General features: G+C 33.9%; 4 protein-coding genes and 1 non-coding gene across 7 annotated transcripts; 1 reads left to right on the top strand and 4 right to left on the bottom strand.

The window, feature by feature from the left end:
* Nucleotides 1-253: 253 nt before the first annotated feature.
* LOC139866492 (transcription factor GTE6-like) lies at nucleotides 254-4,446 on the bottom strand. Its single transcript, XM_071854742.1, is given in 10 exon segments — nucleotides 254-483; nucleotides 485-643; nucleotides 1,074-1,224; nucleotides 1,500-1,558; nucleotides 2,378-2,476; nucleotides 2,661-2,885; nucleotides 2,971-3,048; nucleotides 3,430-3,645; nucleotides 4,076-4,195; nucleotides 4,282-4,446. Coding segments are annotated over 9 exon segments (1,134 nt in total). The 5' UTR covers nucleotides 4,157-4,195; nucleotides 4,282-4,446; the 3' UTR covers nucleotides 254-417.
* A 1,670-nt stretch (nucleotides 4,447-6,116) lies between these two features.
* TRNAP-AGG (transfer RNA proline (anticodon AGG)) lies at nucleotides 6,117-6,188 on the bottom strand. Its single transcript has one exon. It is a non-coding gene; the product is annotated as a tRNA-Pro (tRNA).
* A 99-nt stretch (nucleotides 6,189-6,287) lies between these two features.
* On the top strand, nucleotides 6,288-7,957 carry LOC139867603 (uncharacterized). The gene is made up of 2 exons (XM_071855972.1): nucleotides 6,288-6,409; nucleotides 7,289-7,957. The coding sequence occupies exons 1-2, from the start codon at nucleotides 6,334-6,336 to the stop codon at nucleotides 7,951-7,953; spliced, it is 741 nt and encodes a 246-aa protein (XP_071712073.1). The 5' UTR covers nucleotides 6,288-6,333; the 3' UTR covers nucleotides 7,954-7,957.
* Nucleotides 7,958-9,093: 1,136 nt separating this feature from the next.
* Nucleotides 9,094-10,962, bottom strand: LOC139865924 (elongation factor 1-alpha-like). 2 transcript variants are annotated; one of them, XM_071854034.1, is made up of 3 exons: nucleotides 10,501-10,962; nucleotides 9,684-9,981; nucleotides 9,094-9,473 (listed from the first exon to the last, which is right to left on the bottom strand). In XM_071854034.1, exons 1-3 carry the CDS (start codon nucleotides 10,960-10,962, stop codon nucleotides 9,094-9,096), a joined length of 1,140 nt encoding a protein of 379 aa, XP_071710135.1. The 2 variants fall into 2 exon arrangements, with proteins under 2 accessions (XP_071710135.1, XP_071710134.1); XM_071854033.1 differs by having other exon boundaries at nucleotides 9,094-9,981.
* Nucleotides 10,963-12,614: 1,652 nt separating this feature from the next.
* LOC139867252 (uncharacterized) lies at nucleotides 12,615-15,635 on the bottom strand. Of its 2 annotated transcripts, XM_071855596.1 has the most exons (9): nucleotides 15,513-15,616; nucleotides 14,713-15,056; nucleotides 14,520-14,632; nucleotides 14,368-14,417; nucleotides 13,881-14,114; nucleotides 13,392-13,544; nucleotides 13,196-13,291; nucleotides 13,069-13,089; nucleotides 12,615-12,961 (listed from the first exon to the last, which is right to left on the bottom strand). In XM_071855596.1, exons 2-9 carry the CDS (start codon nucleotides 14,934-14,936, stop codon nucleotides 12,794-12,796), a joined length of 1,059 nt encoding a protein of 352 aa, XP_071711697.1. In that variant the 5' UTR covers nucleotides 14,937-15,056; nucleotides 15,513-15,616; the 3' UTR covers nucleotides 12,615-12,793. The 2 variants fall into 2 exon arrangements, with proteins under 2 accessions (XP_071711697.1, XP_071711698.1); XM_071855597.1 differs by lacking the exon at nucleotides 14,713-15,056 and having other exon boundaries at nucleotides 15,513-15,635.
* Between the last annotated feature and the right edge of the window lie 5,080 nt (nucleotides 15,636-20,715).

Genomic DNA, 20,715 nt, shown 5'->3' with positions numbered 1-20,715 from the left:
TTAAATAAGAAAGGAAATTCAAAAACTCCATTATTATATATATATATATATATATATATTTATAAAGTTACAAAATCCCTATAAATTCACAAGCTCGCTGATAAAGTTACAAAGTCGAAACAAAAATAGAAGTAGAAACTGCAAAATATTTCTAATTATTACTATGGGGCAACTTATAGCAAATACCATAATGATGCATGAAGCAAACCAAAAAATAAAGAAAATGATGATATTATATTATATTATATTATATTATATCTAATATAAATCCACATATTATCTATTCATACATCTAGTAATTACATAGTGTTAGTTACAAACCTTGACACATTCTTTCTGTACACATAACACTAACCAAGTTTTTCGTCCAACGAGTCGACCGTTTATGTTTCTATGTGTGCAGGAATGTAGGATATTTTAAGATGACCGAATCTGATTCTTTCTATTTGCAGTCGTTGCAAGGGCATTACATATCTGTTTTTTTCCGTTTGGACGCAATGGTTTTACTAGTGTTGGTTACTTTGGTGGGGCTCATGTGACGGTTAGCAGGCTCGTTGCTGACTCCAATGGTTGCATCAGTTTTATTATGAGTTTGTAGAGCATCTTTCACAAAGTATTTTAGCCTCCATAGAGTTGATTCACTCTGCACAACATGCATCACACACCAAATTTAAGCTATCAAGTTTAAAGATGACAAAATGGGCGTATAAAGTAACGGGTCAAATAGCCATCCTCACAAGAGGTCTCAGGTTCGAACCTCACTAGCAGCTTATCTTAGGGTGGTCAAGAAAAAAGGTCGGAAAGGGTCACGGGATAACATAATCAGGGATAACCTTATCTGTTTACGATAACGGGTCAAATCTTGAATGAATATGCAATTTTCATTAATGATCTAATGTCCTAAATGATATTAATACGCATTTTTCGCGAGCTACACGAGAAAAGATAAATGATGCAGTGTTCGTGGTAATGAGAAGATTAGGAGAACATGTGTGGTAATTGGTAAATGAAAAAAAATTATTTTATTTATAATATATGTGCACGAGTAAAGATGAAATGAAGATAATGGTGACCTGAGCATTGATATCAAGGTCGATCTCAACTGCAGCCGAATGAAAAGTTGGATTGTGCCGAGCTACAATTTCAAGTGCTTTGCTAAGATCTTCAGGAGACAACTGAGTTAACGCTATCCCAATGTTTCTTTTGTCTTCAATCGACAATTTCCTGAAAAGAGTTTACTGTAAAATCAGTTTTAAATGTTTGTAAAATAAGAAATTCATGCTTAGCAGGAAGATGAACTGTCAAAAAGATATGCAATATTGGAGTTAATAATACAAAGTATAATAGCTAAAATACCCCTGTGATGGAAAGGAATGAAAACAAATGGACTACAACCAATAACATCAAAATCTTGTTTTTGCATATTTTGTGTATGTATACAGATACAAATATACATACAAACATAAATGAGAGTAGAGATGAAATGATAGGAAACAAACCTGCATTTTTGAGCCACAGTTTCTCTTAGTTCCTCCAAGTGCATATCCGTTTCATAAAGCTGATTTAAAAAATAGTGAAAATATAATATTAGACACGAATTCTCAAAAACGCAACTTATCATACAAAACCTAATGGTCAGGAGGTGGCATTTTTAACTCATATATTCATGAATGGGCTGGTTTTGGTTGTGTTTCATTACAAACAAGTCTAATAAATATTAGCTAAGAGTTCAGCATTTCATATTAGTGGATTGGGTCAAACATGTACAAAATCACCCAAACTATGTTTTATTGCTTACAGGTATACAACCGTTTTATTCATTGTATTCAACTTCAAATATGAATTTTTTTTTTTTTTTTAACGGCTATTTTTTGGCATCAGTAGATCATTTATTTCAACGACCCTCATCATTTGCATGTTTCACACACGTTCGGGCGGAAACCTGAACCCGATCGACGGTACCCGGGAACACATCCATTCGGGCAGTGTTCCTGGGTAGAGGTCCGTGAACGAATACGGTAAAACCTCCCTATAGGGTCAATATATACCACCATTATTGGTGTTCAATTGTTTTAAAGAAAATCATGTCATCCTTAAGGATCGAACTCATGACCTCTTTTTTGTAATCATATATTGTTTTTTGTAAAAATCATACATAATTCATTGATTATTAAAAAAAGATGGATATAAAGGTTTTTGTAGGTCAAGCTAGCCTGACTCGGCTTATTTCAACTGCACAAAAATCCGTTTCTGCCTGCTAATCAACATACCTAACCTAGTTCGTTTCAAATTATACCAAAAAGGCCAGTTTAAACCCACTCATTTTTGCCCATTACCCAACCAGACAATATTGTCGCCTAAAAAAAAACTCGTTTACCTCGTTACTTATATCCCTAGCCTTTTTAGCAAGAGCTGCGTCTTGAGCATGCTGTAGGTTCAACAGTGCTTCTGCTTCCTCTTCTTCTCGCCTTTTTTCCTGCTCGTAGACCATACATAAATAATTTGTATCCAGAATAAACACTACCATATCTCCTCAATGTACAAATTAGTAACATTAGCCTTTGTAGTGACATATTATTAGTTGCGGTATTATTCTAGTTATCTTATCATAATTTACAACAAATTTTACAAAAGGGTCATGTACAAACTATAATAATTACCTCTTCGGTAACCCTTGGTAAGAATTGAAGCCATTTCTCTTCTAACTTGTCCAACAAAGTTTTGGCCATCATATAAACATCGGTTTTTTCTTCATTATATTTCAAGGCATTTTGAAAAACCAACTTCATATCCGAATATATATCCCGTACATGTTTGTATTCAGTACCATCTTTAGCCTCCATTTGATTTTTAATCGTACTCAAGTCCATGGGCCTATCAATCACCTAACACACACCATCTTTTTAAAGAAATCAATGCAGTAAAAAAATCGAATATCTCAGACATAAAGAATAACAAATGTGGACCTACCTCATAATAGTCAACCAATCCAAGACCTTCAACGTCTACAGGTTGCATAAATGGCCATGCCCACTTGTGTTGTGTAATCTGTAACTTGACACATAAATTATAAGGTGTTGCTTGTTTTTTCAGTCTACAAATCTTATTATGTCTTATATTTGCGTCCCCACAAATGTTTTTACTGCAAACTGTTTGATTTTCTGAAGACATATGTTAAAATAATGTCTTATTCTGTTTGCAAACTTGAAGACTTAGATATATGCTTATAAGTGTTGCAAACAAGATAAGTTAATTTGGAGACATAAAAACAAACAGTCACTATTCAGCATAAAAACCGTTAGGCCACACCTTCTCTACAGACATGGTCCGCAGATCTCTAACAAAAACATCTTAAGAAACAAACAACACCTAACTTAATTCATAAATCAGGATGTAAGAAATGAGAAGTACGGGTGTACGACTATTGACCTGGCGTAGAATTGAACCGAATTGTCGCATAATCTCCTGCATTCTCTTAGCAGCAGCAGCCTCTCTGCGTGCTGTTTCTTGTTGATGTTTCTTAAAACCTGGAATATGTTTTCCCTTTTCTTTATCCTTCAGAAACGAGCTTTTTTGAGAACCGCTAGATTGTTTTTGGGTTGCAGTTAAGTAGTACTGCTCTATCTCATTTACTCTTTGTTCAAGCTGAAACAGCCATAAATAAAGCTAATCAATGTAAGTTCAACGGAGCCAGATTAGCTCACTAATCAGAATTTTAAGTATGATACAATTCATTGTAAAAATCACAACTTTCATTTCATGTCATCTTCTGAAGATAATCTTCTTACTGTTTTATCCCTAAATTCCAAATTGACTAATTAAATTTATTTTGTTGGGTCAAAGCGAAGTAAAGAGACGAACGGAAACATCAGGCAATTACATAATTATAGTGTTTAACATTACCCAAAAAACAGAGAAAATATGCTGAATCATCTCCAGGTGAAGGTATACATAGCACAAGCTTTAATCATAATTAAGTTAAACTCAAATTAAAACAATTTGAAATTGTTAGTAACTACAAACTGTACATACACCATACTTATAGATCAATTAAAACACAAGATCCAAGTCTCACCTTTTCAACCTTAGTGAACAAATCATCTACTTTAAGCCCAATATCATCCACATTATTTTCCTCAATCCTCAATTCTTCCATTTCAATCTTTGATGAATAAATATAGAATCACAATAGTAACTGTAGTTATACAAGAGCATAGTAATTAAAGACGACAACATGATTACAAAAATAACAGAAAAACAAAGCGATTGTTCTTTACTTACTTGATCACTCCTTGCCGGCGTAGAAAGTAGACGTCTCCGGTGAATCCTAAGGAAAGTTTCCGACCGGTGAATCCTAAAGAAATGAGTAGTTGATGTTGAACATCGAAGTCTTGATGACTATGAATCTTTGAAAACATACGGAGTAGAAGTGTACAGTTTGGTGTAGTGCCTATGGAAAATGGAAAATGGAAAATGGAAAAAAGAAATAAAAAAATGGGGTAATAAAGAATATTTTTTCTACAGTTAATTGTCGCTTGACTATTTGTTTATTCTTTCTATAGTTAAGTTAATTGTCAATCGGAGTATTTAATTGATTGGTTTAACGCTAAATTTTTGAACTATCTAATATTCAATGCGTTTGTTTATGACGTTTGAATGACATATTGTGTTGAAGAATTCAATATTTAATACTTAACTATTCAGATGTTGAACTATCTCTTAACCATTAAGCACATAAATTTATGTGATAATTTTCTAATTATATAAAAAACACTTATTACATACGGAGTAACTATATTGTAGTTTTTATTCATGTCAAAGGTTGATAAAGTATTTCATTTATTAATTTTTGACGTAACAACTTGTCCACAACAACGCGCGGCTCTCATATCTCAAAAGAATAACAACACTAACTATAAGAACATATTCACCACTTCGAGACGGAAATTGATAAATGATAACGTTCGTCGAATTACTATTTATACGTGTACCTTCACATGGTGGAATATTCCTCCAAGTTTTGACAGAAGCCTTTCTCAGAAGCAACTAAAAAACTCACATCATTAGCTTCCGACGTACTCGCTTTATTAGCCTTCAAAGAACCTGATTCTTCTTCATCTCTTAACGTCATTTTAATTGAAACCAACATCGTTTTTAACCCTCCATTCACAATACCTGACTCGGCTGCTTCCTTTTTTCGGTGGTCAACTATTTTTTTTTGTTGTTTAGTATTTTTAAGGCAATAAAAACACTTTTCCCGTTTTTAAATGTATTATTGATTATATAAAACACTTTTCTTTTTCTAAATTTTCTTATGAAATGCGTATTTCATTTGTTAATTTTTGACGTAACAACTTGTCCACAACAACGCGGGGCTCTCATATCTCGTTAGAATAACAACATTCATCGTCGTCCACACAGTAGGGATATGACTCTAACAATATTTTATCTTTCATCTTCTACGAAATTCATCATCATTATCAAACTAATTAAAAAGTTTGTTTTCTTTTAATTTCTTCCACTAGGGTACAACAAAAATGTTCATTTTTCGTGTTAACTCAAAAACTCAAACTTTAAAGAATTTATTTTTCTTTACTATTTTGCTTTACAACGTTTTATGGGTATGTTTTGGGAAAATTAACTGGTAGCTAGTACTAGATTTTAACTGATAGCTTTTAGTTGGTAGCTGTTAGGTTTTTAGATGTATTTAACTGTTTGGTAGAATAGCCGAATCTGATAAAAAAAGAGTAAAATGATAAAAAAAAATTAAAAGTTAAAAGCTAAACGCTACTTATAATATCTTTTAGCTTTTTATCTCCGTCTAAAAGCTTAAACCTGTAGTAAAACTTATTTTTTTTAATTAAATATATGCTTTTTCATTAGAGATAAAGTCTCATAAAAATTTGCGCCAAACATACCCATATGTATTTCCATAGAGAATTTGAGAGTTTGTCACAAAATTCCGAAGTAAATTTATTAACCTATAAAGATGGTAGTTACTGATTAACTGTAGAAGAAAGCCAAAAAATTTAGCTGATGAGGAGCATACAGATATTATAAATTAAAAAAAAAAAATAAAAAAAAAAAAAAAAAAAAACTGAAAAATATAAAAATAGGGGGCATTCCGAGAATTGAACTCGGGACCTCTCGCACCCTAAGCGAGAATCATACCACTAGACCAAATGCCCGTTTTGTGTTTGGTTAACAAATCCTTCCATAATAATTTGTAATTGAAACCCTCTTAGAGTCCCACAAAACCCTAGATAACCATGAAAGAAACAAGATCGCATCAAACGGTGAGATACACAGCTAAAATTGTTTCTCAAAATTAAAATGGCAAGATCAATTCTTCTTCAACTGGCCCGATCACAGACACGCTACCATCTCAACACATCTAAAATCCACACAGGTTTCTTTAACTCTGTCATCATATCTGTAAAACCCTAATTTACTGATTACATATAATATATCACTTTGTTATTTATTTTGATCTTTAAAATGTAATCACACATTGTATGATAGTTTTCCTTCTATTGATACACATCTGACTGTAAAATTCTACATATGAAAGTTGCTATCTTCATTTTAGATCTGTTCTAGTAGCGTACTCGTAAATTAGGGTTTTATAGTTACAATTGCAAGTACATTATGGTTGCATCTTTAGTTTGTATAGTTGAGCTGAAATACTCATTTCTGGTTAATTATCGCGCTAAACAAGGGAGAGTTCAAATTTGTATCTGATAGTATTGATAATTCTGTTACGCGATTATGGGTATGTAGGGAGCCTGTGTATGGTCTATGGTGGTGAATGAATAATTTTGTATGTGATGCTAATTTGCGTTACTGTTATGGATTTTATTCTCTGATTTCGGTGATAATGTGATATCTTCCCGAGCGTTTATATTATATTCTTGTAATATAGTTCAAATGCTCTTGTTATCATTTGAGAAATATTGGTTTATCTTATATCTTATGGTTCCATTGGAGCGACATTTGTTTTCTAAATAGTAGAAATATATTTTAGTAAATAGTTGTCTTCTTATAATTTATGATACATTTTGAGGTTCCCACCGATATTTAGATCGTTTCCTCGGCCTTAAAGACCCCTGACAAGCTATATTAAATGACTCATGTTTGCTTTATTTGTTCGTTTAAATACCTTATGATTAAGTGTTTCACAAAGTTACATGTCTTATCCCTACCTGAATAAATTTTATAAATTTTTCTTTGTGATCTTGCATATTTACACCACATTTTGATCTTCTTTCACAACTTGTGACTGCTACAGGGTTTTACCCGCACAAACTCGGAAGATGCCTAACTCAGAAAACTCACACTGCAACACCCTTCTTTAACCCTGCAACACATCTTCCGGCTGTGCAGAAACGTTGGGCGTCTAAGTCTGCTGCTGCTGCAGATGATAGCAGCAAGATCACCATTGGACCTGCAAAAGGCGTGGAATCAGAAAAGGATGATCAAGATTCAAAAGTGGTCTACCATGGGCCGATATCAAACACCATCAAGAAAGTGAAGCTTCTCTCTTTATCTACTTGCTGCCTCTCTGTATCATTAGGACCCGTAATTACCTTTATGACCTCACCCGATATGAATGTGATCTTGAAAGGTGCAGTTGCTTCTTCTGTTATATTCTTGAGTGCTTCCACCACTTTAGCACTTCATTGGTTTGTGAGCCCTTATATTCACAAGCTGAGGTGGCAGCCTGGTTCAGACACATTTGAGGTGGACATGATGACATGGCTAGCAACATTCGTTACCAAAACTATAAAGTTTTCTGATATTAGGTTACCGGAAACTAATAGACCTTTTGTGACATTTAAGGCGAATGGTGAGTTTTACTTTGTTGATGCTGATCACTGCCATAACAAGGCACTTTTAGCAAGATTAACACCAACAACAAAAGCAACCCAGGATTCGGCTCTCAAGAACTTGTGAGATCAGTATGATCCACTTCGATTTGGTTTTGGGATCCTTCTCGATGAAATAGACATGATGCATTTTGAAAGTATTGAGCGTTTAGGAATAAATTTGGATACAAATGATACTTATCCTGCTGAGAGTTTGTCTTTTAGAAACAGGTATTTTGTTTTGTTATGGTGATTATATTGTTACTGTTACAGACTTGCAGGCTCCTTTTGGCCTTTTCTATGTTAGCCAAGCCATGTTTGAATCCAAGTATTTACCATGCTTGTATGCTTCCTTATACTATACTCTTTCCATTGTTCATTATTAATGGTTCTGTCTACATAAATCCGTTTTATGTGAAATTTTTGGCTCGAATTAACAGTTTCCAACTATAATTGTGTAGTTACTTTTTTGAATTTGTGCATAATCTACCCGCTTTTGGAGATTTGCGTGATGAAACGTATGCAAAATTTTTGCTTGGTACACTAGTAAATCAGTGCCCAAATTTCCATCATCATTTGTACTGTTAAACAACAACAATAACCAATCACACACATGTAGGGTATGGGGAGGTGAGACTTAGACAATCCTTCCTCTACCCTAGAACAAAGAGAGGTCATTTCACCACCCATAGTGAAACACTCACAAGGGTAGAGAAAGTCATCCCTCTCTATGTTCGACGGATAAAGAGATTGCTTCTAACGGACCTCCGGCCACAAAGATGAAAAAAAAAATGATAAATAAATAAATAACTCGTAAAAAGGAAAAGTGACGCCATGAAAATGGTGGAACAAATTTCCATGGGTTTTAAGTGTTGCTTGGGATTTCAAATCTAGTTATCAAACATGCTTAAGAATCAAGATCTATTAAGTACTAGCATTTCAAATCTAGTTATCAAACAATAAACCTTCATAACCAAGATTAACATGCCAATACCAATTATAAATGTAAGAAACACTACTGAACTAAAATTCATTGTACTAAAACAACCAAATTTAAACATGTTTAGCTGCTTATTTAAACCTAACTACGATATGCAGCACACGTTTAGACTCGCCACCGCCTATCCAACACCCAGTTCTCAGACCAAGTGTTAGCCAATGACAACAACACGAAACAAAACAAATGAAAAACACCAACTACACAAACCATCTTGTTAACCCGCACGGTTCATTTCCCACCCTTCTTCACCGCTGCTTTAGTCACTTTAGCTCCAGTTGGTTCCTTCTTATCCACACTCTTGATAACACCAACTGCAACCGTCTGCCTCATGTCCCTGACCGCAAACCTCCCAAGTGGTGGATACTCAGAAAACGTCTCGACCACCATGGGTTTAGTTGGAACCATCTTGATCATACCCGCATCACCATTTTTCAAAAACTTGGGCTCTTTTTCAAGCTCTTTACCCGACCGCCTATCAATCTTGGTCAAAATCTCAGCAAATTTGACCGCAATATGTGAAGTGTGGCAATCAAGAACAGGGGCATAACCATTCCCAATTTGACCCGGATGGTTCATGATAATAACTTGAGACGTAAAGTTAGCTGCACCTTTAGCCGGATCATCTTTCGAATTAGACGCAACATACCCACGTTTCAAATCTTTAACCGCAACATTTTTCACATTGAATCCCACATTGTCACCTGGTAACGCCTCTTGTAAAGCTTCATGGTGCATTTCAACAGACTTAACTTCAGTGGTTAGCCCAGTTGGGCCGAATGTGACAACCATATTGGGCTTAATGACTCCAGTTTCAACACGGCCCACTGGGACAGTCCCAATGCCTCCAATTTTGTACACGTCCTGAAGAGGTAGACGTAAAGGCTTGTCAGATGGTCTTTTAGGCTCGTTGATCGCATCAAGAGCCTCGAGAAGTGTGGGACCCTTGTACCAGTCGAGATTTGTTGACCGCTCGATCATATTGTCCCCTTCAAAACCAGAAATCGGGACAAATGGGACCTTATCAGGATTGTAACCAACTTTCTTTAGATAAGATGAAACCTCCTTCACAATTTCATCGAAACGGTTCTTCGAGTACTTCGGAGTTGTAGAATCCATCTAAAATAAGAGAAACAAAACTTTAATCATCACAAAATAAAACCAACAAAATTCATCTTTTCTGCTCAAAGTTTTTAAATATTATGAAGACAATATCACAAATGGTCTCCGTGGTTTGTTTCAGAAATTATCGGTGGTCCCTGTACTTTTTTCAGAAATATCACGAATGGTCTTTGTGGTTTGCATTTTGAATCACCGAAGATCCATGTGGTTTACCCACAGGACCATCCTTGACGAAAAATGCAAACCATAGGGACCACATGTGATTTTTGATACAAACCACATGGACCATTCGTGAAATTTTATCTTTTATAAAATTTAAAAGTGAAAAAATCACATGTTTGGTCCATGTGGTTAACCTTAAAAGTGACAGAGACCACCGGCGTATATTGTGCAAACCACAGAGAGACCAACCACGTAATCTAGGGTAAACCAGAGGGACCACCCTCGTAATTGGGGGTAAACCATAGGGACCAACTGCGTAATCTTTTTCTAAAATGTGAACAGTAATAAACTAACCTTGTTGCAGCAACAAATCATCTGTTTGACACCAAGTGTGAAAGCAAGTAGCGCGTGCTCACGTGTCTGACCATCTTTCGAAATACCAGCTTCGAAGCCACCAGTTGTGGAATCGATAATAAGAATAGCACAATCGGCTTGAGATGTTCCAGTGATCATGTTCTTAATAAAATCTCGATGTCCAGGAGCGTCAATAACAGTACAATAATACTTTGTAGTCTCGAATTTCCAAAGAGCGATATCGATTGTGATACCACGTTCACGTTCTGCCTTGAGCTTGTCGAGTACCCAGGCGTATTTAAACGAGCGTTTGTTCATCTCAGCAGCTTCTTTCTCGAACTTTTCGATTACTCGCTTGTCGATACCTCCAAGCTTGTAGATCAGATGACCTGTTGTGGTTGATTTGCCTGAGTCCACGTGGCCAATAACCACAATGCTGACATGAGTCTTTTCCTTTCCCATGATCAAATATTAGTCTGCATTACAAATTTAAAAAGTACTTAGCTGAATATTACATAATAAATCATTATGATTTTCATTTCACCAGCCACATCTATCTATCTACTAATAAAATATACTCCGTAATAATCACCATTTTAGAAATGAAAAGAAATTAAGTACATACACTGCTACACATATGGATTATTTAGTATAAATAATAAGTATAGGAGCATTGAGACGAAAACGAAGCTTTTGAAAAGAAAAATATATTACAAACTCATAAACACTTAAAATGATCACATTAATTAATACTGATTTGTAAAGAGATGTAACCTTTTGATGTGAGAATTATTAAAAACCTTAGCTGCTGCTGTTGATGTAAACAAAGTATATCAATAACAAATTAGAGTAGTAATTAGTAAATAGTGCAAGTTTATGTGGAGATGTACGGCTTATATAAGAGATGTGCGAGTTGGCCGGGTCAGTCACATTTATAAATGTTTACAGTTTACCCTCTAAATAATAAGGTTTAAGCTACTTGGACCCATTTGGCCATTTGGGGTTAAATTAAAAGATGTTACAATTTGCGAAATCTGTCATGTTTTGTTCAATTTTTGATGGTTCATTAAAAAAGATTAAGGTGTCGATATTTACTATTTAGCTTTAGTATGTTCAATACAATATGTTCAAATCTTGATGTAAAAGAATGAATTATCTTGTATATGGTATGTTGATCAAGAAAAAGAAGATGAAAATGATAGAAATACAGATATGAATGTTGAAATAGAATTGCTATTTTTTAATAGTATAAGGGGTGAAATGCATAATTATGAAAAATATTGGTACACGTGATCTAGACGCAAATCTCAAACGTGACTACTTCTTTGGGAGTTCGGCAAGGAGATTTTTCAGGAGAGAATATTTGGTTAAACTGTTCATCTATCTAACTGAGTTAAACTTTTCATATGTACAATTTGTATTTTAACGAAGTTAAATAAACCTAAATTGTTACACTTCATTCACAAAATGTAAATAACCTAAATTGTAGACCATTTCCAATCGTGACGATGATATCACGGGCAGTTTGGCCAAAAAGTACAATCCGAATATGATTTGGCAATGACAGTTTCTAACATTTTTTAACCGTTGTATCAGTTTTTTGCTTTAAATATTGGGTAGTGTGATGTGGTAAAATCTGATTGAAAATGGGGTGGGAACAAAAAAAAATTAATTAAAAATGGAAATTTTGTGATTGGACAATGCAAAACTCGTGGATATAAACAAATCCGTCACAAAACTGACTAACGGAAGAAGCAGCAGCTAACTGACGCCCCGTTAGTGGCCGTCAATTTTCGTCAGCTATTTACACATCATCTGACGGAGGAGAGTGACGAGCGGTTAGAAACGGTCTTTATATTATGTATTTTAACAGAAATTTTGACTTAGTTAAAAATAACCTAAATTGTTTTTATACCTTCGATTCTTCAATTACTCCATTTGTTTACATTTGTTCCTGGAACGGCTGAAATTTTATTAACAAAAGAGATTTGTGTTCCTAATTTTTTTTAAAACTATTTGATATGAACTCGGCTGATAATTTAATGTAATTTTTTTTCCCTATCTTTACATCCGAGTTGAGAGGATCTTATTTCTTTTCTCTTCTTTTATTATACTTTGTATTTCTTTACAAATCTTGGTGACAGTTGGGTCTTCCGAACTTGAAAAGATGATCAACAATATATTTAGTTCCTTTACAACACAAATCTATCAAACTATCATTTTAGAACTCAAATTTTATAATAATAATAATGCCAATGAGCTTGATGCTCTATCATAACAAAAACAGGATAAGTCAATATGGCACTGTGGCAGTCAAGGTCACGTGCCTGGGATCTGTAAGAGTTGTTTGCACATTCACAAATCCAGCATCCTTCACAGCTTTTTCCAAATCAAGCAAGTAGTATTCATCCAGAAATGGCTCAGTGCTCTTCATTAGCGTAAAAAGAACAGGCGACAGTTCCTATTAACATATCATACGCGTATTCAGTTACACAAATCGACATTCGTTTGCTGCAAACAATGAGAACGAACAATAACTAGAAGATGAAGTGTGAAAAGATTTAGTACCTGAAGTTTCTTAGACTTTGGCTGAAAAAAATATAGATATTATAATAATGTTAGTTTTTGATTTGATGGTTGGGGTAACAAAAAGATACATAGGAATATAGGATGATACTCAGGAGAGGTGACGTACCGAATTATCTGTTACGGCAAAAGTTCCTCCGGGACGAAGCAGCCGAAAAGCTTCCTTTACCAAATTTATTGTAGCTTTTTGTGGACATTCATGAAACTGAATAATTGCCACATATCAGATGTGTGGTTTCATCACGAAATCTGAAATCCACTTTTTTTAAAAGTGGACGACGTTTATTGTACGAAATAAGACATACCACGTAAGCAATTGAAACAATGTCGAATGATTGTGAATCCAAGCCTGTGCTTTCACCATTTGCATGTATCCACTGGAACGGGTTTGTTCTCGGAGGATTTTTCTTTTCCTTATATTTAGCGACAGCTAAAAAGTACGGCGATAGATCTAAACCCTGCGCCACAAGATGATAAAATACCATCACCGTGATGTCACATCTAGAAGTTACAATATTGACCAATATACTAGCGATCATCACAACCCATTTTGACACAGTGATTGTTTATATATAAAAGTTGTCCAGGCCAACCCAATCCAATCAGTAAGACAAAAGAACTTTACCCAACTAGCCCATTTTGTTGTAATTATCTACTATACTATTCAGCATGATTGTTAGTTACCAAATTACACCTGTGAACAGCAACATTCACAGTTATTTTCACAGGGGTGTTTCGGTACTTATTCATTTTTATTTAATTTTATTGTGTACTAAGGTGGAAACGATACTTACAGTGAGTTTAGCAGAGGGAAATTTATCAGCAAGACATCTTGTGCTAAAACCGACAGAGCAACCGACATCAAGTATGTCTCTAATTTTCAAGTTCCCTGAATACTGATAATGATGTTTTTCAATAACATTAAGCCAATTTCCACGAACTATTTCATTTGCTTCTGTAATTGTAGAAGCTTCAGGTATTGCCCGTTTGGCTATTGACAGCGTCGCAGCCTCAGCTTCTGCAGCAGCCTAAAGATGGCAAAGAAAACGCGTTAAATGTTAATGCCTATTACGAAAAATAAAAATAAATTTACACATTACATCAAGATCCAAACTTTACGAAGTTCTGGCAGAAAGTGCATAAGAAAAGCTTTAACAATAACGATTATGTGTCGGTGGGATACTATATGCTCAATAAATGTAAGAATGCAACAAAATGAAATTGGATTTTGATGGAAATTGTATGTTTAAAAAAATTGAAGAAAAAAGAAAGATAGTTTACCAGCCAAGAAAGGTTGCCTTCATCATATGCATGGAAAGGATTGAGATAATCTGTTTCACAAGTGCAACCATCAAATTCTGTTCTACGAAATGTAAATCTTGAATTCTCGATACACGAATGAGTTAGCATCAAAGGTGGTTAGGGAAACGTACAGTCAGGGTACACCACAGACGGATTCTCAACGCTCCCCATTTCCTTGTAAACACCCGATTCCAAAATTTCTTTCGTCATATCTCTCCATGGTACATTACTTTTCTCGGCGGTACTATATAAAATAATAATACAAATACAATAATTAACAAACAAAGAAAAACAAGCGAAAAACAGAAAATGGTATGTATTAACCTAATGAGAACTTGTCTGGCACCAAGTTTGAGCAAAGAAAAAAGAGGTTTAAATGAAATGAGGGCACCAACAAGACGCGAAACAGGGGTTTCACCAGCCCAGTTTGGTCTTTCAAGTCTCCCTTCTTCGTACACCACCCCTCGTACTACCAACTTCCGACTTATCCTTGTTTTGTTAAAACTATGATATCTTATCGATGGCGGCGGGAGCATACAGATTGCCATTATTGATTACTCACTCAGTCAACACCTCGATTAATTTGTTCAGGTGTTTAACAAATACTGTTTGTTGGAGTACTTTATCGTATCAAATAATATCAACCTTTACGTAGACTTAACCTGCACCTACAACATATTCATGACATGATTAGTCCTTTTCATGATAAACTAATGATACATTCTGAATAAGAACCTGAAATGGTTTTCCAAGTAGAATTGGGCAAATTTACATTTGGCTTCAAATTCTTTCAAAACTAAAGAAAATTCAAAATTAGTACTGTATTAATCATATACAAGGGGTTTACATTAATCAAAAAACACAGCAAATACCAACTTAACTTATTTTAAACTCTATTAAATTTAAACATTTTAACACTTGAATAAGAAGATTCATAAAAAAATTTGACAAAATTTATATAAAGTCTCAAACAAAATATACAAATCTCGCACAAGGTAAGAGTCGCAAACAAAATATACAGTAACATCTTTCAGGAAATATAAAAATGTTGCATATAATAATGAAGTCGTATAACATATCAGAGAGCAATGGATACATAAATATGTAGTGAAGAAAGTGTGTACCAGAATTGTGGACTGAGGGAGAAATAAATTAGCTTAATTTGTAGAGCAAGCAGCTAATGCAACGCTCATCATTTTTAGTTTTGTTTTTGCCTTAATTCAGTGAAGATGAAGCAGAGCAATCATCCAGATGATGAATGGATATCATACAGATGAATGGAGATGGATAGTAATAAATAAACGGGCCGGGTTTTTTATTGAGCGTTGCCCACTTTAATTAATACCACTATTAGGCCCATGTTAATTTTTTTTAATGACAATTTTAACATCGAATACTCTCATTTGTCATTTTGACGTATACATTCGTGCGGAATTCCGAACCGCTAACCAGGGGACATCGAACCAAAATCCATACGGGCATGTGGTCGAGCCTTTATCCCATCGAGCGGGCCGATAAAACCTCCCTATAGGGTCAATATATATCACCACTATTAGTGTTCAATTGGTTAAAAGAAATCAGAGACATCTCTAACGATCGAACACATAACCTCTCCCTATCTCATAACTCAAGGACATGAGGTGAACTGTTGAACTATGAACGCAAGTTCATCAGAACCATGTTATTCATGTTTATTTACACCAATAATAGAAGGGAAACTCGTCAACGTGACTTCATTTGTAAGAGTGTTTAAGAGTATGCCCTCAACAAATTATAATTGTAAAAATGCTCCATGATTATGCATTACGTACCACACATCATGTTTGTAGCTTGATACGTGATACGTGTTGTCGAGATAATGACCGAGAAAACTATTTATCCTTTCAAACACGCACAACGCACCAAGCATCACACACGGTGCTTAGTGCGTGGTGCTTAGGTCTTCTTGGGTAGAACTTTGTAAAGTTCGTATTTTTTAACTCGCAACTCCAACTTAGTCACAATTTTTTTTCTTAATATGTGTATTTCTTTTTCGAAGTCTATTTGTAAGCAAATAGCCAAACGCGGCATATCCCAAGTTCTTTTTTTTCGAAATTCACCCTCGAAGACCTTCAATTTTGACGTTTCGTTGATTTTGACTTTTTAACATACTGACACCGCTCATAACTTGCTATATAACATTATAAATCGTGATCCTTCAAATTTATCACCAATCTTTACTAGATGTACGCGAAACCCCTCAATTAATTTAAATAAACGTCACATTTCGCAAATTGAGTAATCTCAAGGTTAATTAAAAAATCACAATATCATATCAGGTCTAATTTCAAAATTATTTTTGTCAATTCTGAAGCATTCCAACGGATAGATCTCGAAAAAATATACTTAAAAATGACGTTGATTGAATCGGAGCTACGAGTCAAAAGATAAGATTATTCAAAGTTCTTGCCCAGCACCAAACACCACGCACCGTGCGTGGTGTGTGGTGAGCATTCGCGGTGAAAAATAAATGTCCCGGTCAATATCTTCACAACACGCATCACGCACCAAGCTACAAGAATGATGTGTGATGCGTGGTCAGAGACATTTTTGCTATTACGATTTTTTTGAAGGCATATTATTGAACACTTTTGTACCATTTTATCCGATTTTTCATAATAGAATGGAATGGAATTTTCAATATTAATTCTTGTACAACCTCAAAAGTCACTTCAAACTATTTTATGTTTATCAGGTGACAATGAGGATTATTCATTTCATTTTCAGGTTAATTAGAGAAAGCATATACCTTTTTACGTTGTCCAATCGAGTTACGCCGTGACTATTTTCGACTCCTTCTGACCATTTCAAAACTATTAGTGAGGTTTTAACTTTTAACTATCAAAACTTCAGCTACTATCTTAGGATGGTTACTTGAAGTTATTTTCTGTTTTATATTAAAAAATTGAATATAAACTTTCCATGGATTTTTAACTAAGATATACAAAACAGAAGTAAAGCATGAGAGGTTATATAACCGTCTTGAAATGAAATGAATAGTTGTACCTTATGTCGGATCGACATTTTTAAAAGTACATGGCCTAGTCAACGTTCTATATAACTTATATATAACTATATATAAATATATGAATATAAATATAAATATAATTCTCATATATGCAACAACAACAAAATTTAAAGGAATAAAATCAAAGGAATAATAATAGAAGAAACGTCAAAGATATATGTAAGTCTACCAAAACTTGGACTTATTTGCCACTTGGCACATCTAGGTATTTTGGTGAATTTACTAAACTACCATGATATCATAACACATGAAGTGCATATAAGAACTATGCATCTAACAAGTTTCCTCTATAACCATAAATTTGACTATTTTACAAATTCCACACACCAAAAAACCCAATAACATTACATGAGTTAATGTTTTTGTCAATGAAAGACACCGATCCTTGTTTGGTACAAGGTTCGTATGAAAACGATGAAGACACTCTCTTTCTGATATTTCCATGTATTACGATCAAAGCGTCGAATATCAAGTTGAAGAACCAAGTTTAAGCGACGATGATGAACAAGATTTTGAGTTTTCAAGTGAGATGATGATCACATCTCCTTATTCGTTGAATCCGGTCGTATTTTGTGGGAAAATCGTTCGTATATCTCCCCATAACATGCTAAAAATCGAAAGCAATAAGCATGTTATGCGTCATGAAATGAGTGTAGAGAGAAAAGTGTCATCGATCATGGTTGCAAAAAGGAGATCAAAGTGGTATTTTTTTATGTTTGGGTTTGGATCAAGTAGGTTCCATAAGGATTTGCATATACGAGATTTAAGGAGACGACATACATTTGAATCTTCCAAATTTTACTATTATAACCATAACGATAAACGTGATCATGATCATTTTAATCATAAACGTTCAATGGTAAAAACTCGAAGGTTGATCAGGTTCTTGGGATGTTTTGGTGGCATCAACGATAGCGAAAATGAAGGTGGTGACTCATGTGAAAAGTACCATTGTCAAAGTTAGATCATAAGCTCAACAAGCATAGATGTGACAAATGATACGTGTTTTAAACTTTTAATGCCTAAAGTTTAAATAATTATGTAGAAAATATTCAAATGTCAATGGTTGATACAACCTCATTAGACAAAGAGCAAATGTATCTACTATGTTCATTTTCTGTTCATTTTTATGGGATGGATTATTTTTTGGTATTTGTGAAATGCTATTTAAATATATATAATGTGATACTCGCTCTGTCCGATATCTATTGTCCATTATTCTATTTTGGGATGTCCCAAATTAATTGTCCATTCCCATAAATGAAAAAGAATAATGTGATAAAAGTCTTTTGTGCCCCTACTTTATTCATGTAGGACAAAAAGATAGGTAAAACGTAAGGGGTAAGACAAAAAAGTTAACAAAAAGTACATGTAACAGGTTTTTTTTTTGTAAACTATGTATTTTTTGTCTGAGGACAATAAATCTGAGACGGATGGAGTATATGAATATGATTAAGGGTCTGTTTACTTTTTTCACTTAATGATTTATTTCTGTATAATTCTTAATTCAATAAGTAAAATTGTTGTTTTTTGTTACTTAATCTGAAAATTAGTATGTTTTTGAAGACATAAAATCCGACATCCTTTCAGACATCCCTTCAGAAACAGAGACAGATAAAAATATGACTTAATACAAAGGTAAACAGCCACTAAGTTTTGGACTTTATATTTTGTACACTGCACATTAATTCCTAAATTTTTAGTTAGAAATGTTTGCAGGTTTAAGGCCGGGTTGTAATACTCAACGTATTTATAAGATCGGGTTAGTTTAATTTGTTAACTATGTTTGACTGCAAACTCAAACCCACCGACTCAACCCAACTTGAATTGACACCTCTAAGATCGGCCATAAAATATACTACGTATGTAATATGAAAATGACCTGTTTAATATTTTCTAGCTAAAGTGTTAAGTGAGAATGGCACATTTACAATTTTACCCTTGTATATGTGTACTAAACTTGAAGTTAAAATCACATCTTGAAGAGAATTTTTTAAGTAAGCGTTATGCATGTCATAAACCTCTTTTATTCATAACTAGTACAAAATAAATTTATGAGATTCAAAACATCAATATGCACCAGGATTTTGGTAAAGAACATGAAAAAAAGCTGAAGCATCAATTTTTTCAGTGGGGACAATTTTTTCTTTAAAAGCTTAGAAACTTTTTTTATGAAGTCTTTTGAGCAAAATACGCAGACTTTTCGAAAAAATACGAAGCTTTTGGACAAAATAAGAAAAATTTTGAGCAAAATAAGGAGTCTTTTGGACAATATATGGAGGCTTTTGCACTAAAATATGGCCACTTTTGAGCAAAAAAATTAACCGAGAACAAACTGAATAAATTCAAAATTTTTACACTAAAAGTTACAAATTCGGTTAGGGCAGGTGCCCCCTGCCCCTACATATTTTTGCCCCTGAACATGAATATCAACCAATTGATCGATTTAAACCGCAATGTGATTATCATAGTACGACTACACTTCTTGAACTTTTATGAACGAGAAAGAATTACTCAGTATAAGTAGATGAATAAGCGTTAACATTCGTTTATTTTTCAGCTAAAAAGGGTCTTTGTACATTAGTCTCTATGAAAGGTAGTTTAGATGAAGATGATATGAAACTTCAAAAGCAAAAAATAACAATGCACAAAGAAAATTAATAATGGTATTCCATCCATACACAAAATAACATAATGCATACTTCTTTTTAGTTGCATAGTTATAATTAAAATGTGTAAATTAACAAATCATTAGAATATAAGGCGACTAGAATTAGCCGGCCAAGGATAAGATTGTCAACTCTAGACCTGTCTTTGTAGAGCATATAGTCAAGTCCGGCCCGGCTAACTTTCACTAAAAATGTCCAAATCACGTGATATTTTGTAGAGTATGTTAATTTTGATTTAGATTTCAATTTCAATAATATTTTACCGAGTAGTAGAGATAGAGATTCGGTCACCATATTAAAATACGGCAAATTTCAACTCAATTATCTAACTATATATAAAAAATATTTTAATTTCATCATTGTTAACTTCAAATCAAATCAAATTTAACAATATTTAAATTTCAAATATGCCCTGAAACTTCCATTAGTTAACGAATGCTCCAAATGAGCCACTATTTATAAATCTCAATTATTCATTTGAAAACTTTACACATCCTTAAATGAAATTTTCAGCATAAAACTTAATAATGTTCTTTTAACATTTTTTTTATTTATGTACCTACATTATATTATATCATATAGACATATAGT

Source organism: Rutidosis leptorrhynchoides, chromosome 9 (assembly GCF_046630445.1).
Source record: "Rutidosis leptorrhynchoides isolate AG116_Rl617_1_P2 chromosome 9, CSIRO_AGI_Rlap_v1, whole genome shotgun sequence".
In the NCBI taxonomy this organism is placed as follows: Eukaryota; Viridiplantae; Streptophyta; class Magnoliopsida; order Asterales; family Asteraceae; genus Rutidosis; species Rutidosis leptorrhynchoides.
This window is presented reverse-complemented; position numbering and strand designations above follow the sequence as displayed.